At 39.8% G+C, this 16774-nt stretch overlaps 1 protein-coding gene across 5 annotated transcripts in view; it reads right to left on the bottom strand.

The window, feature by feature from the left end:
• The window catches only part of nrg3a (neuregulin 3a), a 308448-nt gene that overhangs the window by 145258 nt on the left and 146416 nt on the right, over positions 1-16774 (bottom strand). Inside the window, exon 1 of one of the 5 annotated variants that reach the window (XM_020606691.1) lies at positions 7417-8028. The exons of the other annotated variants lie outside the window; for them this stretch is intronic. Coding sequence (XP_020462347.1) covers positions 7417-7423 — 7 coding nt within the window. The 5' untranslated portion in view covers positions 7424-8028. Of the gene's footprint in view, positions 1-7416; positions 8029-16774 lie in introns of those variants that run through there. 5 annotated transcript variants of the gene reach the window in all.

Here is a 16774-nt window from a genome sequence, read left to right as displayed (position 1 = left end):
TGATACACGAGGTGAAAAGTTCAGGTTCCTGTACAAACCTGTTTCCTAGAAACTAAATGTATAAATACAGTAACTTAACTGCAACAGCAAATGAGTGTTTTAGATAAGGTAATTGTGACTGGATTACATTTTCAACTGACGTGATCAGGATATAATGTTAAATTGTGTCATTAAACTCTGGTCTAAAGGGGGACAGTCATGCACTTTGTACTGATCGCCTGCTATACATTCCAACCTCCTTGTTGTCAATCCATTGCCACCAAAGCTTTGTTCTGTTTCTGTTGCACCTTTTCTGCACTGCCGGCCATGGGTTTCCTCTTTGTCTGTTTTGTTTGATAGCATGGCTGCTGAATATTTTGCAGCTGTGATGATAAAAGACCTCATTGCTTTTACAAGTTGCACCAGCCATGTCACTGCAGCTATGATGGCTTACTGAGTATCTGTAGGAGCTACACAATGTGGAAAGGGTGGTGGTGGGGATTACAAAACAACAGAACAGACGGGCTGGTCCACCAGAAAAAAATCTAAGACTCCTGGCCAAAACTCCAGCTTGGATGTTGACATGAACACTAGTAATACTGACTTGATATGACTGCAGCACTGGTCATTTATGACCTTATTCACTCACTCAACCATTTACTCACCATCTTATTTTCTAAATTATTTTTTCTCTTTCATCTACTCAGTTACTCTTTCGCTCACTCATTTTGTTCCACTCTTACTCACCCACTTCCTTCCTCTCTCCCTCACAGACAACTGAATGAAGGCAGACTCTTTTCCTAACTGTTAGTCTATTTATGTGCTATTATCCTGCAGTCTAAATGCTCATAAGTGAGTCTGACACTCTTCACTGACATTCAGCTACTCTCCCTATTTAATCCATTCACTATCTCAGTGTGTCATCATATCTTCTCTCCCCATAACATTGTCTCTGTGTGTCCTTTTCTTGCACAGTATGGCACTTCCTTTCCATCCTCTGATTCACTGTCTGTCTCTCATGAGACCTACTCTCTGTTTTATTCTTCTGCTGTATGAATCTCTGTCATTATTTTCTGCTGCATGAATCTCTGTCATTATTTTTACCCACACAAGCTTTGCAATCCAACTTATTTTGTACTTGGCCAATTGCATCCTTTAGTGTCTCCACAATAGTTCGCTGTTTAAAAAGCAGACTGTGTATTCTGGTCTTTGCCAGTGCAGCAGTGGAACAAACTGAGTTGAAGTGATTTGAGTATAAGTGGCACAATATAACAGCTATGCCTGAATTGTCTGTGTGTCTCTGTGTATGATCATATATGTGTCCAATCTCATTTGTTCATTTCTGCCAGATTAACAGCTTGTCAAAGCCATTAATTCAGACTCAGGCAGATCGAGAGAGGAGGGATTTGGTTCATCTGCTGAGACACACAACACCACTACTTTGTATTCTCAAACATTTCTGAGAAACAGGAACGGTCACGTGACTCTTTTAATGTTGCTGAATCCATAACACGTTTGTTTTTTGGCATTTTGTTTTCTCCTCTTCCTCTGGACTCACTTCAGTCGGGGCTGCCACTTCCAGCCCTCTGACTTGGTGTGCGTTGTGTGTGTACACATTTGACTATATATTTCTGTGTCTATTTGTATGAACAGCACCGTAGCACTATCCTGGTCCTGTCTATCAGCTTATTTAACGTTAAACTCCCACTATCACCTCTAGACACACACATATATATCCAGAGTAGCTCAATAAGTTCCTGTCACAATTTTCCCGGTGGTAGGAAGGATGACCACCATGGCCCTGAGGATGAAGGGATGATTCAGTCCATCACTCACTCCAAAACACACACACAAACACACCTTCAATACCATCTTCACTGTGGCACAATGATTGTATAATAGAAAAGGGCGTTTTCCTGCGTTAAGCCTGCACTGCAACATAATCTCCATCAAACTGACATTATTTTCATAATATAGTAAGTTAATGAACCTGTCTGAGTTTAAATGTGCACGTCTGCAATTTGAAATAAGAATGAATAAGGAATCAAGAAAAACAAAACTTCATTTAAGAAAATACCTGAGGCAGATAATAAATGAATAAAGACTGAAGGAGATTTTTTGCAGCTGCTGATTTCTGCACTCATTCCTCATTCACTTCCTCTCTCTCACCTGTGTAGTACGTTCTCTCTCTCACAGTATTACTCCTTCCCTGTTTATATTTCTCTCTCATCTCCACAAAAGAATGCCTTCAGATTTATTTGCCTTTTCTTGGAGACTTTTAGAGCCCTTCACCTAACCCCTTCTTCACCTGTTTGATTTAAAAGAAAATCTGATGTGGATTCAGCGTACATGTACAGTAGTGTTTATCCATTCGCTAATGTCTTGTAGCACTGTGCGCTTTATTTCCTAAGATATTAATCAATCCATAAACACCCTTTCCTTTCTCCTCCATTAACATACATACAATATATTTTCTTCTTTTTCACACTATAATTTTTTCACTTCTATTCAGATGCTAATACTACAGTTTCCACAGAGGCCAGTAGGTCATACAAGAGCTGCAGAATACAGATCCGAGAAGAGGAGATTAGAGGTCAGAAAACAGACACCTCCACACAAGACAATTAATCCTTCACATTGGCGAGGCCCAGTAGGCAGCATTCAGCTTCTGGTCATTTTGCTTTTCACACCCTAGAAGCAAAGTGAGGAGTTTAATCTTTGGTCCTGGCTGCTAAAGAATATTCATCTGCTCTTGTTACAGTGAGAAACAAGTATTGGTCCCACAGCAATAACCAGCAGTAGCACCTTTATCAAGTGCTGCACAACACTTTTTGATTTTCTTTTTTGTCTATGACAATATATTTTTGAACAGATTTTTCAAGCACATGCATCTATGAAGAACAATTTATAAACAAAAAAAGAATGGCAGAAAGGATATAAAGAAGGAAAAACTAAAAAAATAAAAATGAAAAGGGAGGAAAAGGATAATTGCGTCATTCATATTTCCTTTCAGATATTTAAACTGGAGGCAGTTTTATTCCCACTCCTCCAGAGACCTGACCTGCAGCTCTGCAGGTAAAAGCTTTTCTTTACATCACTGATTCACTTGTACTGATTGTAACATGCATGGCAATCATTTAGAAGGAAGAGCTCTCAGCAGCAAGCACGCCCATCCTTCCCATCTGATTCCTCAATAATACCAGTTTATGTGCGGTTGCAATTTGTGTGCCATCAAAATGAATAAGTGGAGCTGTTTTCCTTTGCTTTTGAAGCCTTCTTGCAGAGATGCAATCACTCACCTACAATGTAAGCAGTGATGTCAATGGCAAACTATTGACGTCGTGCTGGTTGGGAGCATAATGTGGAAGCTTTTTTCTACCCAGGTTTATGAACATCATTGCTGAATCAAACTGGAAATTTTATTGCTGGATTGAAAAAAGGCATTTAGTTTTACAAGGAGCCTTTTTGCCACTAATCTGGAGGTAGAATGTCTGATTTACATTGTATGTCATGAGCCTTTTGTTCCTTTAAAGAATAAAATAAAGTAACAGGACTTCACTAATATAAAATTAGGATAACACTTCCAATATATGTAGGAACAGAGATATTCTGAATTTCATTTCTGTAATGGGTAATACAACTCCACAGTACCCTTTTAAAGAACTTCCTGTCTATAAAATTCAAATTCAAGTTTTTCAAATGTTGGTTTTCTGTCTACAATTTGTAATTACTGAAACTAAACCAATATAACCTTGGAACAATAGATGTTTTCTCAGCTTTGATAAGATGCTCCTCCAGAGCCACAAAAAATAGGGTGTTTCTGTAGGACTACACACAATTACTGCAGTACACTGAATATAGCATGTAAATGTAAAGAGCCCCCTTATATAAGGAAAAATACAACATACAGGCCATTACAGCCACATGGCCCCGAGTGAGCCGTTAAGCAGCTCTAGTGTGCAGAAAGTCTCGCTGCACTGAAATGGCAAGGTCATTCTCAACAGCCTGAAAAGAAGGGATGTGTGTTTTCAGCTTCCATGGTCACTTGGTGCTGAAGAGTGAAGGGGTTGAATAGGTATAGATAGAACAAGCAGTGGTAGAAGAAGTACTCAGATCCTTTACTTAAGTAAAAGTAATAATACTTTTTGCATTAATCTGGTTATAAAAAAGTAACCAGTAACTGAAGTTATAGTGGTCTGAGCATGCAATCATGACAGCCCTTATATATTCTGGACATATCCAACTGGGGGGAGCAAGCTGGAGGGATTACATATCCTACATGGCCTGTGAATGCCTCAGGTTCCACAGGAAGCTCTGGGAGAGATGAACGGCCAGTTTGCTTCACCTGCTGCCACCACGACCTAGATAAGATGCTTAGTGTATGAAGCTGGATGTCTGGTGAGTGGACCATTTACAGATCAGAGGCAAAGGAAAGTTTAAAATGCATCCTTTGTGAAGGTTCTTTCTAGCCAACCTTCTAAAAAAGTAACATCCTAACTTAATCTGAATATTGTGCGTATTCTCTCCATGGCTTCACTCTACCCGAAGCAGAGGCTGTATTGTCAGCTTGAGTTAGATTATTCTCATTATATGACAGCACCTAATTTGTTATCTAACATTTCAGGTGACAGGACAGAATTGCTTTCATAGTGCACTGTTACATTCAGAGAAGAAGAGACAGAGATGCTGTGCACTCTGCTTTGCAGCTGTAGGTAACTCAACATGATGTTGTGACCCTGGTGTTTCGTGATTGTGTCTCATGTCACTGTGTAATTAGAGTCCATGTTTTATAGATGCCATGTCTTCATGCAATTAATGTTTCTGTATTATGGATGTTGTGTGTTTATATAAGAGTGTGTGAGAAAAACTGTGATGCACGCTGCGTACTTCTGTTTTTGAGACAAAATGGAGAATGCCCCTGCAGAACAGTGGGGGTCTCAGCTCGCTCTAGTTAGGCCTGCATTAAGTGGAGGCCTCTGCAAGGGGTACAACACACACCATCACACCCAGTGTGAGAGCTGCAGAGTGAAGACTGGGCATCCAGGGGTGTGTCTTGTCTGGTGTGCTGCTGCTGCTGCTGCTTAATAAATTAGTCTGACATCAGTGGAAGCAGGCAGTAAGAGGAGATGAAATTATGGAGAAACACAGAGACAAAAATAGTTGACAAGACAGAGAATTGTATTATGATGGCTTGACTCCATCATACCATAATTTTCTTCTCTTTCTCAATAATTATTGCTGAGATCTTCCTGAGTGCTGAGTGGAAAACTGCAGCTGCACTGAGAATGTGTGTGTGTGTGGGGTGTGGGTTCCTACTGAATGAAAGTTTGCAAATAAACCATGCAAAAATAATGGTGCAATTGCATATTGTCTCTACAGTCATGGGAATGTGTATCATGTATTGGTAGAGCACAGGATAGAAATTAAAAGGCGATCCACTCATCATAACATCCCTCCACAGTCACTAGTACATACAATATCATCTTTTTACAAACGTCTGTTGTACAAATTAACGGCTTGTGGTGGAATAAAGCCTTTAGTCCTGCTTAGAATTTTTTTTACAGGTTGCCCATCTGTATATCAGTAGCAGAAAGGTTTTATTTATTTTGTTGCACTGATTTTTTCTGTATCCCTCTGCCTAAACATATCGAACAGCCCTGTTCCTTTGTCTCTTTAGAAAGCCTCATCTTTTCCATGACCTCATGATGGCCACCCATCCTTCATCCCCTGCTCTTTCCAATTAATTTCCACTTGTGCCTTGCCTGCCTGCTTGTTCTGTCTCTTCCTAAACCTCGTTTCTTCCTATCACTGCTCCAGTCAATCTGCTTTCAGTCATGTTGCCAGCTAAAGACGTTCCAAGTGTCTACCTGGGCTAAAACAGTGTTAACACAGACACAATGCATGTTGTACAATCTCTCTCTCTCTCTCTCTCACACACACACACACACACACACAGAGAGAAGTATAGACACACTCTCTGCATGTCATCAATCCTACTCATTCTGACCCAAACAGAAATAAGCAGAGATTAAAAGCACCTGCTCAATAGATCAAAGAGCAAAAGAGAAAGAGATGGGCTTCCTTTGGAAACAGAAATGACTATGATCATTAGGAAAGATGAGACGGTGGCCAAATGGCCCTCATTACATGTGTCTGCTGACATTATGGGCAATACAGAGTGGCTCTTTTGCCTCAGTAATGCTGATCGATATCACTCTGTCCTAAATGCAACAATTACACATGAGAATTTAAAAAGCTTAGGTGGCTCTTTTACAGTGAAACAGGAAAAAATGCAATGTGTGAGCAACTGGGACAAAATTTCTAGTTTGCTTTCAAGCCCAGTTTCATTTATTAATGCTACTGATAGACTGGCTTTTCCCTTTAGTCTTTGCTGTGCATGGGCCTGTGTCAAGGGGCTGCCTTGTCAATGCAATCTGTTTATCCAAACTGCTTTTCCTGTTAGTTGTGCCACTGGCCAATTTCAAACAGCTGACCATTGATTTGGGTGTTAACCCTGTGCTGTAATGCAACAGTACATCTGGGCCATGCTATGTTCTGTTGTTTGTGATCCCTGGAAAGCTGTAATAGAAAACTAGCTCCCAGGTGAGCCAAACTTTCAGAGTGTGGCTTGTCCCAAGGACACAGGACTAAATCAGTGCTCATGATCCCTTTTACAGTATCATATTTGAGCATTTGTGGAGATTAAATTAGATTTTTTTGGAAGAAAGACTTAAGAGGGAATGTAATTGTTCTTTGTAATTTACTGCTGCAGGGTGTTGTGTGGTGCTTTAACCCTCATGCGGCCTTAGATGACTAGAAGTAACATTTGCGTTTTATTTTGCAAGCCATTTTGGCTGTGTTGAATGAATGTAGCTCAAATTTGCTACAGGTTATTTATTTTTTTAAAAACTGAAAAATTGAGGTCTCACTTCCTTAAATTTGCCTACAATGGCTGAAATAAACAAATACTCACACATATGTACCTAGGTTACTGCTACTCACCATTGAAAACCATTAAAAATGCTTTTTTTAAGCCAAATGCATCCTATCATGTCATATTTCAAAGGCCTGAAGCAATACACTAAACTAGAGGGTCTCAAAATGCAATTTTAGTAGTTGACCACCAGATGGTGACGCGAGCACATTTTGAAACCGTGCATGCAAATTCATCCAAATTTCACTATTTTTCGGGTGACTTGCAGAAAGACTGAAAATGATAAAGTGTGCATCACTATTGTGTGTTAAATCAATATGATTTGTGTGTGTGCTGTTTGCATTTACGTAATTGTGTCGGTGGGCGTGTTCGTACGTGCACACGTAGTTCTAGCTGCGTAAAACCAAGCACATGGGTGTGTCTGTGTCCAACTTCATAGATTTTTTTTGTCTTAGAAAGCCATATTGTGTGTTCTATAATTCAAGCTCTGAATCGAAGCCAACCGTTCATGGCTGACTGACTCCTGTTGGCTCATCTGTCTCCTCTCGTCTTTCGCTCGGATCTGCTGGATCTCCTCATGCGCACTCCATGACTTGTGTGTCTATGTCCGTCATTGCCTGCATGCACGTGTCCGTCATTGCGTGCGCGCACGTGACGGTCAGTGCGTGCCAGTGTACGTAAGTGCGTGCACATGTGCGTGTCGGACTTCATAAGGCCTTTAAGGCCGCAATCTATTTTATAAACAATTCAAGATGAGAAGAAAGAACCCAAACAAAATTGGACCTTGTTCGGTGGGAGTAGTATTAGTTGGCGAAATGGCAAGAAGATTTAGTAGCAAGACGCTTTGGATGTAGTCAAGCAGACAGAGAGGTAAGAGTGATGGCTCTGAAGATAGCAGCAGGAGCGAGCCTGACGCAGCAGGTGCTGCTACAGATGGAACGCTTTTGTGGTCTCCCCTAAACGACCAGATGCTGAGGTACGTTCCAGCAGGCACAGTCAGAGGAGCAAAGTCAAGGACAGAGGCAGTGCCACTTGTGCACAAAAAAGAAAGTTGTAGGCACCTGCTGTAAGTGCTACAAGTTTATCTGCTAGAACCACTCCCTTTCTATTTGCAGCCTCTGCTTGAGCTGGACTCTAATACACAGAGTGATATCTGCCACTGCCAAAAAAAAAAGAATGCATCAAAATCAATGTTGCTACCAATCATTGACCCATCCCAGGGCCTAATAATAAAAATAATCAAATCCTGGCTGAAATGTATTTTTTGGAAATTATTCCCATAAAAAATATGGACTTATCAAAACATACTGGCATATAAAGGGTTAAAAATTCCAGAAATATCATTCATATTTGATATGTATATTTCAGGAACAAGTAGTTTTAAAAGACTGGCCAGTTTAAAGTGGAAAAAAATATGAATTTGTGACATTTTTAGATCTGTTTTTATAAGGGGTTACTAATTTGTACTTAGGTACATATGTGTGGTAATTTTTAAAGGAATGCATGATTAATGAATAGTGAAAAGGAGACAGAGGGTAAACAAAGACTGAAAACATAAGGAAGGCTACCTGACCATCCAGCCCTGTTTGATAGAAATAATACAGCTCAATTCAGTGAGGACACCTTAATACCAGAGGTCGTATGCATCAAAATCCAAATCATGTTTTTGTTGGAATCAATAGTGAAATGTAATTTTTCTTGCTGACATATTGGACATGTGCAACCTTTATTCCATATAATGGCCAGAAAAGGTTAGGACAGGGTTAATAGACTTGCGATGTAGCCAGAGGTCTGAAATAGCCCAGATGTAACATGATCATGCACATTTTGAAAATCAACTCTTGCTCTAACAAATAAAACAATGTTTGAGGTTTGATGCCCTTCTGCTGTTGTTGCAGATGGCAACTCAGTTAAATCTGGCCTTCATCAGTGTCAAAAACATTCTGTACATCTGTGGAATAAAGTGGTTTCTTGTCATTGAGTATGATCCTGTCATTTGTGATCACTGGATGATGTTATCAGGACCAATTTTTTTTCTGAGTGCGGTGGAACCTGCATATGAAAGTTTTATGTCTGGTTTCATGCCGCAGCAGAATTCCCCAGTAATTAAGCTTTCAGAAACACAAATGTTTTACACTAATGGGTGATAGACTTGAATGCCCCCTTGCAGTACACAAACACATCTCTGCTTCCTCTCACTTCCCCTGTGACACACACACACACACACACACACACACCTTTGCCTATTCATGTTTTTAGAGCCTGCTTTCTCCAAGCCACTGTTTTTTGTGTTTACTCAACCCGGCCTGCCATATTCTCTAAGCTCTTTTCAGTGCAACCTTTTGTATAGACACTCTGTCATTGCTTTGCACGTTCACACACAAAGTGCTCCGGAGCTCCATTACAAGCTGCTTAGATCAGAAAATGTAAAAAAGGCACACATTTATTCAAAGCAATGAAAGCAACATGGCACATCAAAAATGAAATAGCAAAGCTTCTATTCAGCACGGCAAAGACAGCAAGCTTGTAGAGGTGCTGAACATCTCGGCGCCAAGGACAGCGCCACTGCACTGAGTCACTAAAATTCCTTTTCTTTACTATGGAGTTTGGAAAAGAATTACAGAGTGATAAATTCATGTAGTACATCTCTGTTTGGATTTTATTTCTGTAAATGTAATACATAATGTGGCTGCAGTGGAGAATTACTTTAAAAAGTGATGGAGAAAAGAGGAGATCAGTTACAGAAATACAAAACTGCTGGTTGAAAAGAAGCCATTTTAAAAGTGGCAGCTTAAAGCTTCTGTACTTCTCTTTTGAATTATCTCATTTCTGGAGTTTTTCTTGTGAGGACTATTTCATGAATTTGATGCCTAAAGGATCAGTTCACCTACCCTGAACAACATGTTCTCACTCATCTCGATTTGTATCTAGCCATGCTGAGAGTTTTGCTTCTGTGTCCAAGTTGTAAGATTTAAATGAGATATTTTTAGCAGTTTGGGTCAAATAGCCTTTTAAAAATGTGCATGTAAACTAAGACTGCATGCAACCACACACACATGCATTAAACCACACACCTGTGATGATCAGGTACAGTATCTACACAGTCACATAGCCAAACACAGCATTTACACATAAACACATATCCTTGACTTCGATTTTTCATCTCTCTTCACCATCACTGCTCAAATCTAAAGCCCTTCTTCATTCTTTCTTCAATTCCCTCAATTGTTTTATCTCCCATCAACTCTTACTTACTCTCACTATCTATATTTCCCCCCTCCTCATCGTCCTTAAATCTGGGTGGAAAGAGGTTTTAAGGAGGAGCTGTGATCTCTGTCACTGACTGCCTGCTGCATTTCCCCAGACAAAGAGGCCTTTATGTTAACTACAGTGCTACACTGTTATACCGTTCATCCCACTGCATTGGTTGCTTTTCACTCTGGCTGTAATTACTTCATGCTGTTTGACCACAAAACTACTAAACTACTGGACTCTGTGCAGCTCCCAAGAGACTCTGTTAGTCTCTTTAGTTACAACCAATTGTTAGGAATGCAGCCATAAATGTCTCAGCGCTGGTTTGTTCACTACTAATACAAAACAAATAAAGGCAACCACAGAGATTCTGATTATGATTTCATGAAGGTTGGTGTTACTTTAACTTTACAATACTTATGTTAAATATCGCATTCTGAATAATCCTGTGCTTGATAACAATACCATGCCATTTGAGAAATATATGGTACTGTACATGGTGTTTTGTTAACAATTGCATCAAGTGGGAATAAAGAATAAACTATTTTTACTTTTCACACTTGTCATGTGGCTCCCAGTGGGATACAGAGGAGGCAGATGTTCATTCTCATTAAAACATCTTAGCCCTTTGGGTAGAACAAATTTAGCCATGAGTCTATCATTTGGAACAGTTGTTTATGAATACAGTCTGAGTACTTGTCTTGTCTTTGTTCCCTGGCAAGTTTTGGTAAAATCCAAATGCCCTTGCCCTCAGTGTGGTGCTTAAAAAAATTGCTGCCTATACAGTTTTAAAATATACCAGACAACCGAGATGAGCCATCATTCTGAAGCAAACTGGAATGGGTTGACCATGTGCATGCACAAGAAAGCATCTGCTTGTGATAGACAGTTGTTGGTTAATGAAACTGGATAAGGCATTGTTAGCTGAGATTAGAGAGAGCCAGAGAATGCTGATGTCTGATTGCACATCCACTGAAAATGGCCAGTGAAAATGCTAATGGTCTGTTAGCCTGCCCATTTAGATTAGCTGATAACAATGCTAAATCCAGTGACAGTGAGACTAACAACACTAATATCGTGTCTGTTTAATGTGCATGTCAGAAATAGTATTTTCTCTAATATATTGCCAGAGACAATCACTGACTACTGAAATACTCATATATATGTATTAATTTATGGGAATTGGAAATTTGAACATTCCTGCAATGTTTAATCACTTTGCTGTTTATATGTGCTGGTGTTCAATCAGGGGTTAATTTTGAGGATTGCATCTAATCTGTGCTTTATAGGTATCAGCTACTGTATATAGCCACTGAATTTCGAGTCATAAGCCCAGGAAGTTTTCTAAGGTAAATATTGAATGAATATTGCTGCCAAGTTTGGAGCACAAGCAGAAAGACCCAAACGCAGATGCAAAGACAGGCCGATGCAGTGATGCATGGGGCGGCTGTGGCTGAGGAGGTAGAGCGGGTCGTTTCCTAACCGGAGGATTAGCGGTTCGATTCCCGGCTTGTCCAGTCAACGTGTCGAGGTGTCCTTGAGCAAGACACTGAACCCCCAGTTGCTCCCGGTGATGTCACCGGTGTGTGAATGCGTGAGTGCTTGGGAGTGTGAATGGGTGAATGGCCGAATAATGTGAAAGCGCTTTGAGTGTGCTGTAAAAAGCATAGAAAGGCGCTATACAAGTATAAGACCATTTACCAATTAAAGGTTAAGGTGAGTACAAAAGCTTACAGACAGTCAGAAGAAACAGGACCAGCATCTTGGCAAGAACCCGAGCCCTCAGCCTGAACAGCACAAATGGTTACAAAGGTCCAAAGATCAAGAAGAAAGCAACAATATGGCAAGTTAGCTGGGGAAAAGGTGTTGGTGAGGTGTATGCAGGAGTCAGGACTGGGTGATCAGCACATGAGAGACAGGTAAGCAGATAAGTGTGGTGAGTCAGGTGACTGGTTCATGGAGGAAAGTCTAAGGACATCTGGGGTACTTCCCACGTCTCTTATAAGCACTGTCGTTTCCCTTTTCCTTGTGTCTTAGTCCCGCCTACATTAGGTGCAAGGAAAACGTGAGGTTAGAGGAGTCAAGGAAACGTTATTAACAACATGAGACGCCCTTTCCTCAGCTCCTTCACTCCTTTGACCATTGACTGAGAACTCGGTCCTTGGTCATGGCTCCTCTGGCAACCTCCTGGCCCCTTGGTCCTCAGAACTCATACAAGAGAGGAGGTAGGAGCAATCATATAAAAGACTTGAAATGTACCCCTGGTGGGCAGATGGAGAGTGACAGGAGGCAGGACAGAATAACCAAAACAAACAGGGTTGAGAAGGGAATCGGGTCAGAGTTGAAGGATTTAATAACTGGGCTTAATACGTTTTATTTGAATTTGTGGATTGTTTTACTCAGTCAATCTGTTTGCTTATACAGATTTCATACATGCAGTATCTCACTATCACTGTATGCTTGAAAGAATTCACACTGCGTTAAAGTCTACACTGCATAGTTGTCATGCGACACCATCACCATAAAGATGCTGTTTATACAAATCACACTGTCTCAGAATTTTTTATGGCTCATTTTTGTCCTATCTATTGTACAGTAGGTGAGTGGGAGATGTAAGCTTTCTACAACATGTATACTGTATATTGCCACAATTAATGACACAGTTTGAATGTTCCACATGGTAAATCTTAATATGCTCAGCAAATACATAATGTCTAAATCTTCAGAATGCTCTCATACGGTAATTGTATATTATCCATTTTTATTTTCACTGCAGGGCAGTTAAATGCACTTCAGCGTTAAGTTAAATGATTCAATGCTAATATATTTACCATGGTCCCAGTACTACACATCAGTGTGGCTGCGCTAGTCAGTCCCCATAAGTGACAGTCCTGAGCTGTTAATATCTGTGTTGAACAAAGTAGCACTTAGGTTCAGTCCCAATGTCTTCATTTCCGTAGGACCCAACAAGTGATGTGTAATCTTTCAGAGCTTTCAAAATATCCAGTATAAAGGTGGCCAGTAACTTGTTATTGGGAGAACTGGTCATTTTAGTTAAAGTATGTTTATTTTAGTTACAGTTAAGTGCAGCCATGTTGGAAATTCTCTTTCACTTCCTTGTTTCTTTATGACAAATTCTATCCAGCTCGATTTTCAGGTTCACTAGACAATCAGGGGATGTTTTCTTAACAGTACTGCTGCTGCTAGTTTTCTAGTACACTAAGCGTGGTTTTTTTTTTCTTCCTCATGTTTCAGCTTCAATATCTGCACCTAAATGGAAGATTTACCAAAAAAAAAAAGGATGCTTACACTACATTACATGATAGTGCTGCACTTTATGTCATGTGACAAGTCATTTTGCTATGGTCCTTTTATGTGGCATGATTCATTTTAACAGTCAGACTGAGCTGTTAATACTGTCATTTGCATCAGTACTCTGGAGTCGTTAGCTGTCTTTTAGTATGAGAGAGTTCATATAAGCAGACTGAGATAAGAACATAGAAGATAGTGCTGTAATAATCTGTCTAACGGTTTTATAAGGTCAAACTTGCCTCCAGCTACAAAGAGACAGACTTTGTGAAGTAGTACCAGCAATAGTAGCAGTAGTTCTCAAGTATTCTAGTGCTATCACAATGCAAAGTAATGCACATCTTTGCTAAAGCCACACTTGAACTTGCAGCATGGTTATTCTAGCCAGAGATCCAATTACTGACAGAAAGGAAGCAGGACTGAAAAACAGTGTTATAAAAATCTAGCACTACTACTACCTATTAAACTATGCTCTGGCATGAGAAGAAGCACCCGCTCACAGACTTGCACCCAACTAATTTGAGGATGAAATGTATGAGTTGAGCCACCTGATCTGGATCCAATGACAGGCTGACGTTCCACTGACAGGGCTGAATGGAGACCAGGTGAACTGAGCAGTTACAGTATCTACTCTCTGGAAAGCAACCAATGTTCCATCAGTGCATCTAAATTCACACTTTTAAGTTACTAACCACATTAATGTTTAATTCAGTTAAAGCATTTAAAATGATTTCTCCAGTGTTATCAGTTTACAGGTTAGCTACAGTAAATCTGTATATTATATATGTTGTCATTAGATGCAGCAGGCTCCAGCAAATACACCAACACTGACGCACTGGGTGTAGTCGGTTCCTCAGATTAGTTGTTTAATGACTTCATTTTGGAGACACTTACAGATAGATAGATATACTGCACATGGTTGAACAAAATGGGAATTGTGTATTTTCTTGGTCTTATATTTAGCTTTGAGTTTTGATTTCAATTTAAACCTTGGGTATAAAAAGATGCAGGTACAGCTGCAGGTTCACACAGTGGTGCTTTAATATTCACTACGCATTTGGTGAGCCATAATTTTTGACTTCATTTTCTAAACGTCACTGTGACCTTCTCATTTCTTTCACATCTTCCTGGGCCTTGTCATGTGTGAATGATATGGTGTGAGCTCTTCATAAAATACAAATTTATACCTTTTAAGTAGCATTTTGTTTTCCTGTGCATCCCAGTGTTAAACATTTAGGTGCACTGGGATATTTACAATGTGTAAACCACACTGCTAACTGCAGTCCCGTGAAGTCGTCTACTTATGAAATTATGAGGATAAAATGTGTGTTGATGGGCATCAGTGAAGAAGCTTCCCAGAGAGAATAAAACAATATTAGATGCTCAGTTTACTATTAAATAAACACTGTCAATTCAACAAGGGAGAAGATGAATGTGGATGAAAGCTAACTCACAAAGGTTTGACTCAAAGAGAGACAGAACTCGCATACACACTGCAAGGTGAAGTTTGAGAGATTGGATGAGACAGTATTTTGCTCAGTAGCAGACAAGTGTGTGCGTGTTTGTGCAGCATTGTCCTCGAGACACGTTGCATTACCACAGGGCCTAAACGCCACATTAATGTTGATGCTTCAGTAGGTGTAATGGTATTGTGTGATTCAAAGGACAGAATATTAGATTCTGATGTGCTCCAGCAGCTTGCCAGAGGATCTGAGTGTAGCCGAAACCGTTCCTTTATGCATAAACTTAAAACCTATGTTTTCACCCTGGCTTTTACCACAAGCTTTTATTGTTATAGGACTAGTTTATTGTTTATGTTTTAATTATGGTGTGCCATTGTTTTACTGTTTATTAGTTTTATTAGTTTGTCAGGAGCATGTAAAGCACATTGAACTACAGTTAACCTGGCATGTGCTATAAAAATCATACAGAAATACAGAAAGATACTGTATGTAAATACTGACACTATAAGTACAGGGTTTTGTGCTGCAGTGATGTATAGCAATATTCCATTATTCACACAAACTCCTGGCTGTGGGATTATTATTGGCATAAAACTGCCATCAGATGTGAAACAGAAAATACAGCCTTATCTCAAGAAAATTCATTCACTCTGGATGCAGTGACAGTTTTTCCATCGGTTCTCCTTCGCTGCACGGCTAAATTTGCTGCAGCAGGCTCAGGTCCACACATCAACACTGATTTCTAAACAGGTGTCTACTTTCCAGTGACACATTCACATAAATTCTATATGTTTTATATACAACACATGTAATGGATCAGCTGTTCGATATGCACAAACCTGTCATCATCAAATCTTCTATAATTCTCCATTGCTGGTATGTGAGCTGCACTGCATTCCTTGTTAAACCAGGTATTGGTTAGGTATGTCACAGCATACTGGGATGCGTTGGGGTAATATTTACAATGGCTGAATACATTTTACTGCTTCAGAGTGCACTAGAACAAATGGGAAATGTGCTTCAGTCATGACTGATTGCTCTCTGTCTGGACTGGAGAGAAATGAAGGGAAGGAGTAAATGGTGGAAAGGAGTAAATTTCATGCCACCGTCGTCAAGCACTGAAGAATAAAAGCACCTTTGTGGATTATATAATAATATGGTAGAGTGTAATCAGCCAGCTTCTTCTTTAGTAGCTGGAGCATATTCTTGGCTTTTTGTCCATTTCTTTGAAATGTAGCACTAAGCTAAAAAGTCACTGAGTAGTCTACTTAAAGCAGAAAAAGATGCTATATTATTTCCAGCTGCTCCAAAATTTAAAGTGCCCATGACATGCTCATTTCCATCCATATTTAATTGTGGCTACCTCTAAATTAGCTTTGCACCCATCGAAACTCCAAATACTCTGTAATTATATCAGAATGATAAAACCTGAGAGCCTCTTCCTAAAAACGAGAGGCTAGTTCATGAATGCAGACAACTCCTGCTGCCGGTGTTGTGTCGAAATCCATTTCCCCATCAAGATGTAGTTCCTCCAACCTGAATCCTAACATTATCCTAAACACAACCACTGAGGGAGTTGCTACATGAAGCTGAATTTCATGTAGGCCTGGCTCAGCAGACAGCCTATATCATACTGAGTCTGCTTTCAGCTATGGAATCATTAATAGGAGATCTTACACATTCTTTTAATATAATTGCTATTTCTGAAACTTGGATTAACACTGTAAGGGGAATGGATTTTGACCTTGATGGCTATGACTTGGTATGCACAAACAGAGAATAAGATGGGAGGTGGTGTGGCCTTGTACATAGATAAAAACTTTTGTTATAAGAAAGT

Source organism: Monopterus albus, unplaced genomic scaffold (genome assembly GCF_001952655.1).
Source record: "Monopterus albus unplaced genomic scaffold, M_albus_1.0 scaffold80.1, whole genome shotgun sequence".
Lineage (NCBI taxonomy): Eukaryota > Metazoa > Chordata > Actinopteri > Synbranchiformes > Synbranchidae > Monopterus > Monopterus albus.
The sequence above is the reverse complement of the archived record's forward strand: the minus strand, read 5'-3'. Positions and strand labels throughout refer to the sequence as shown.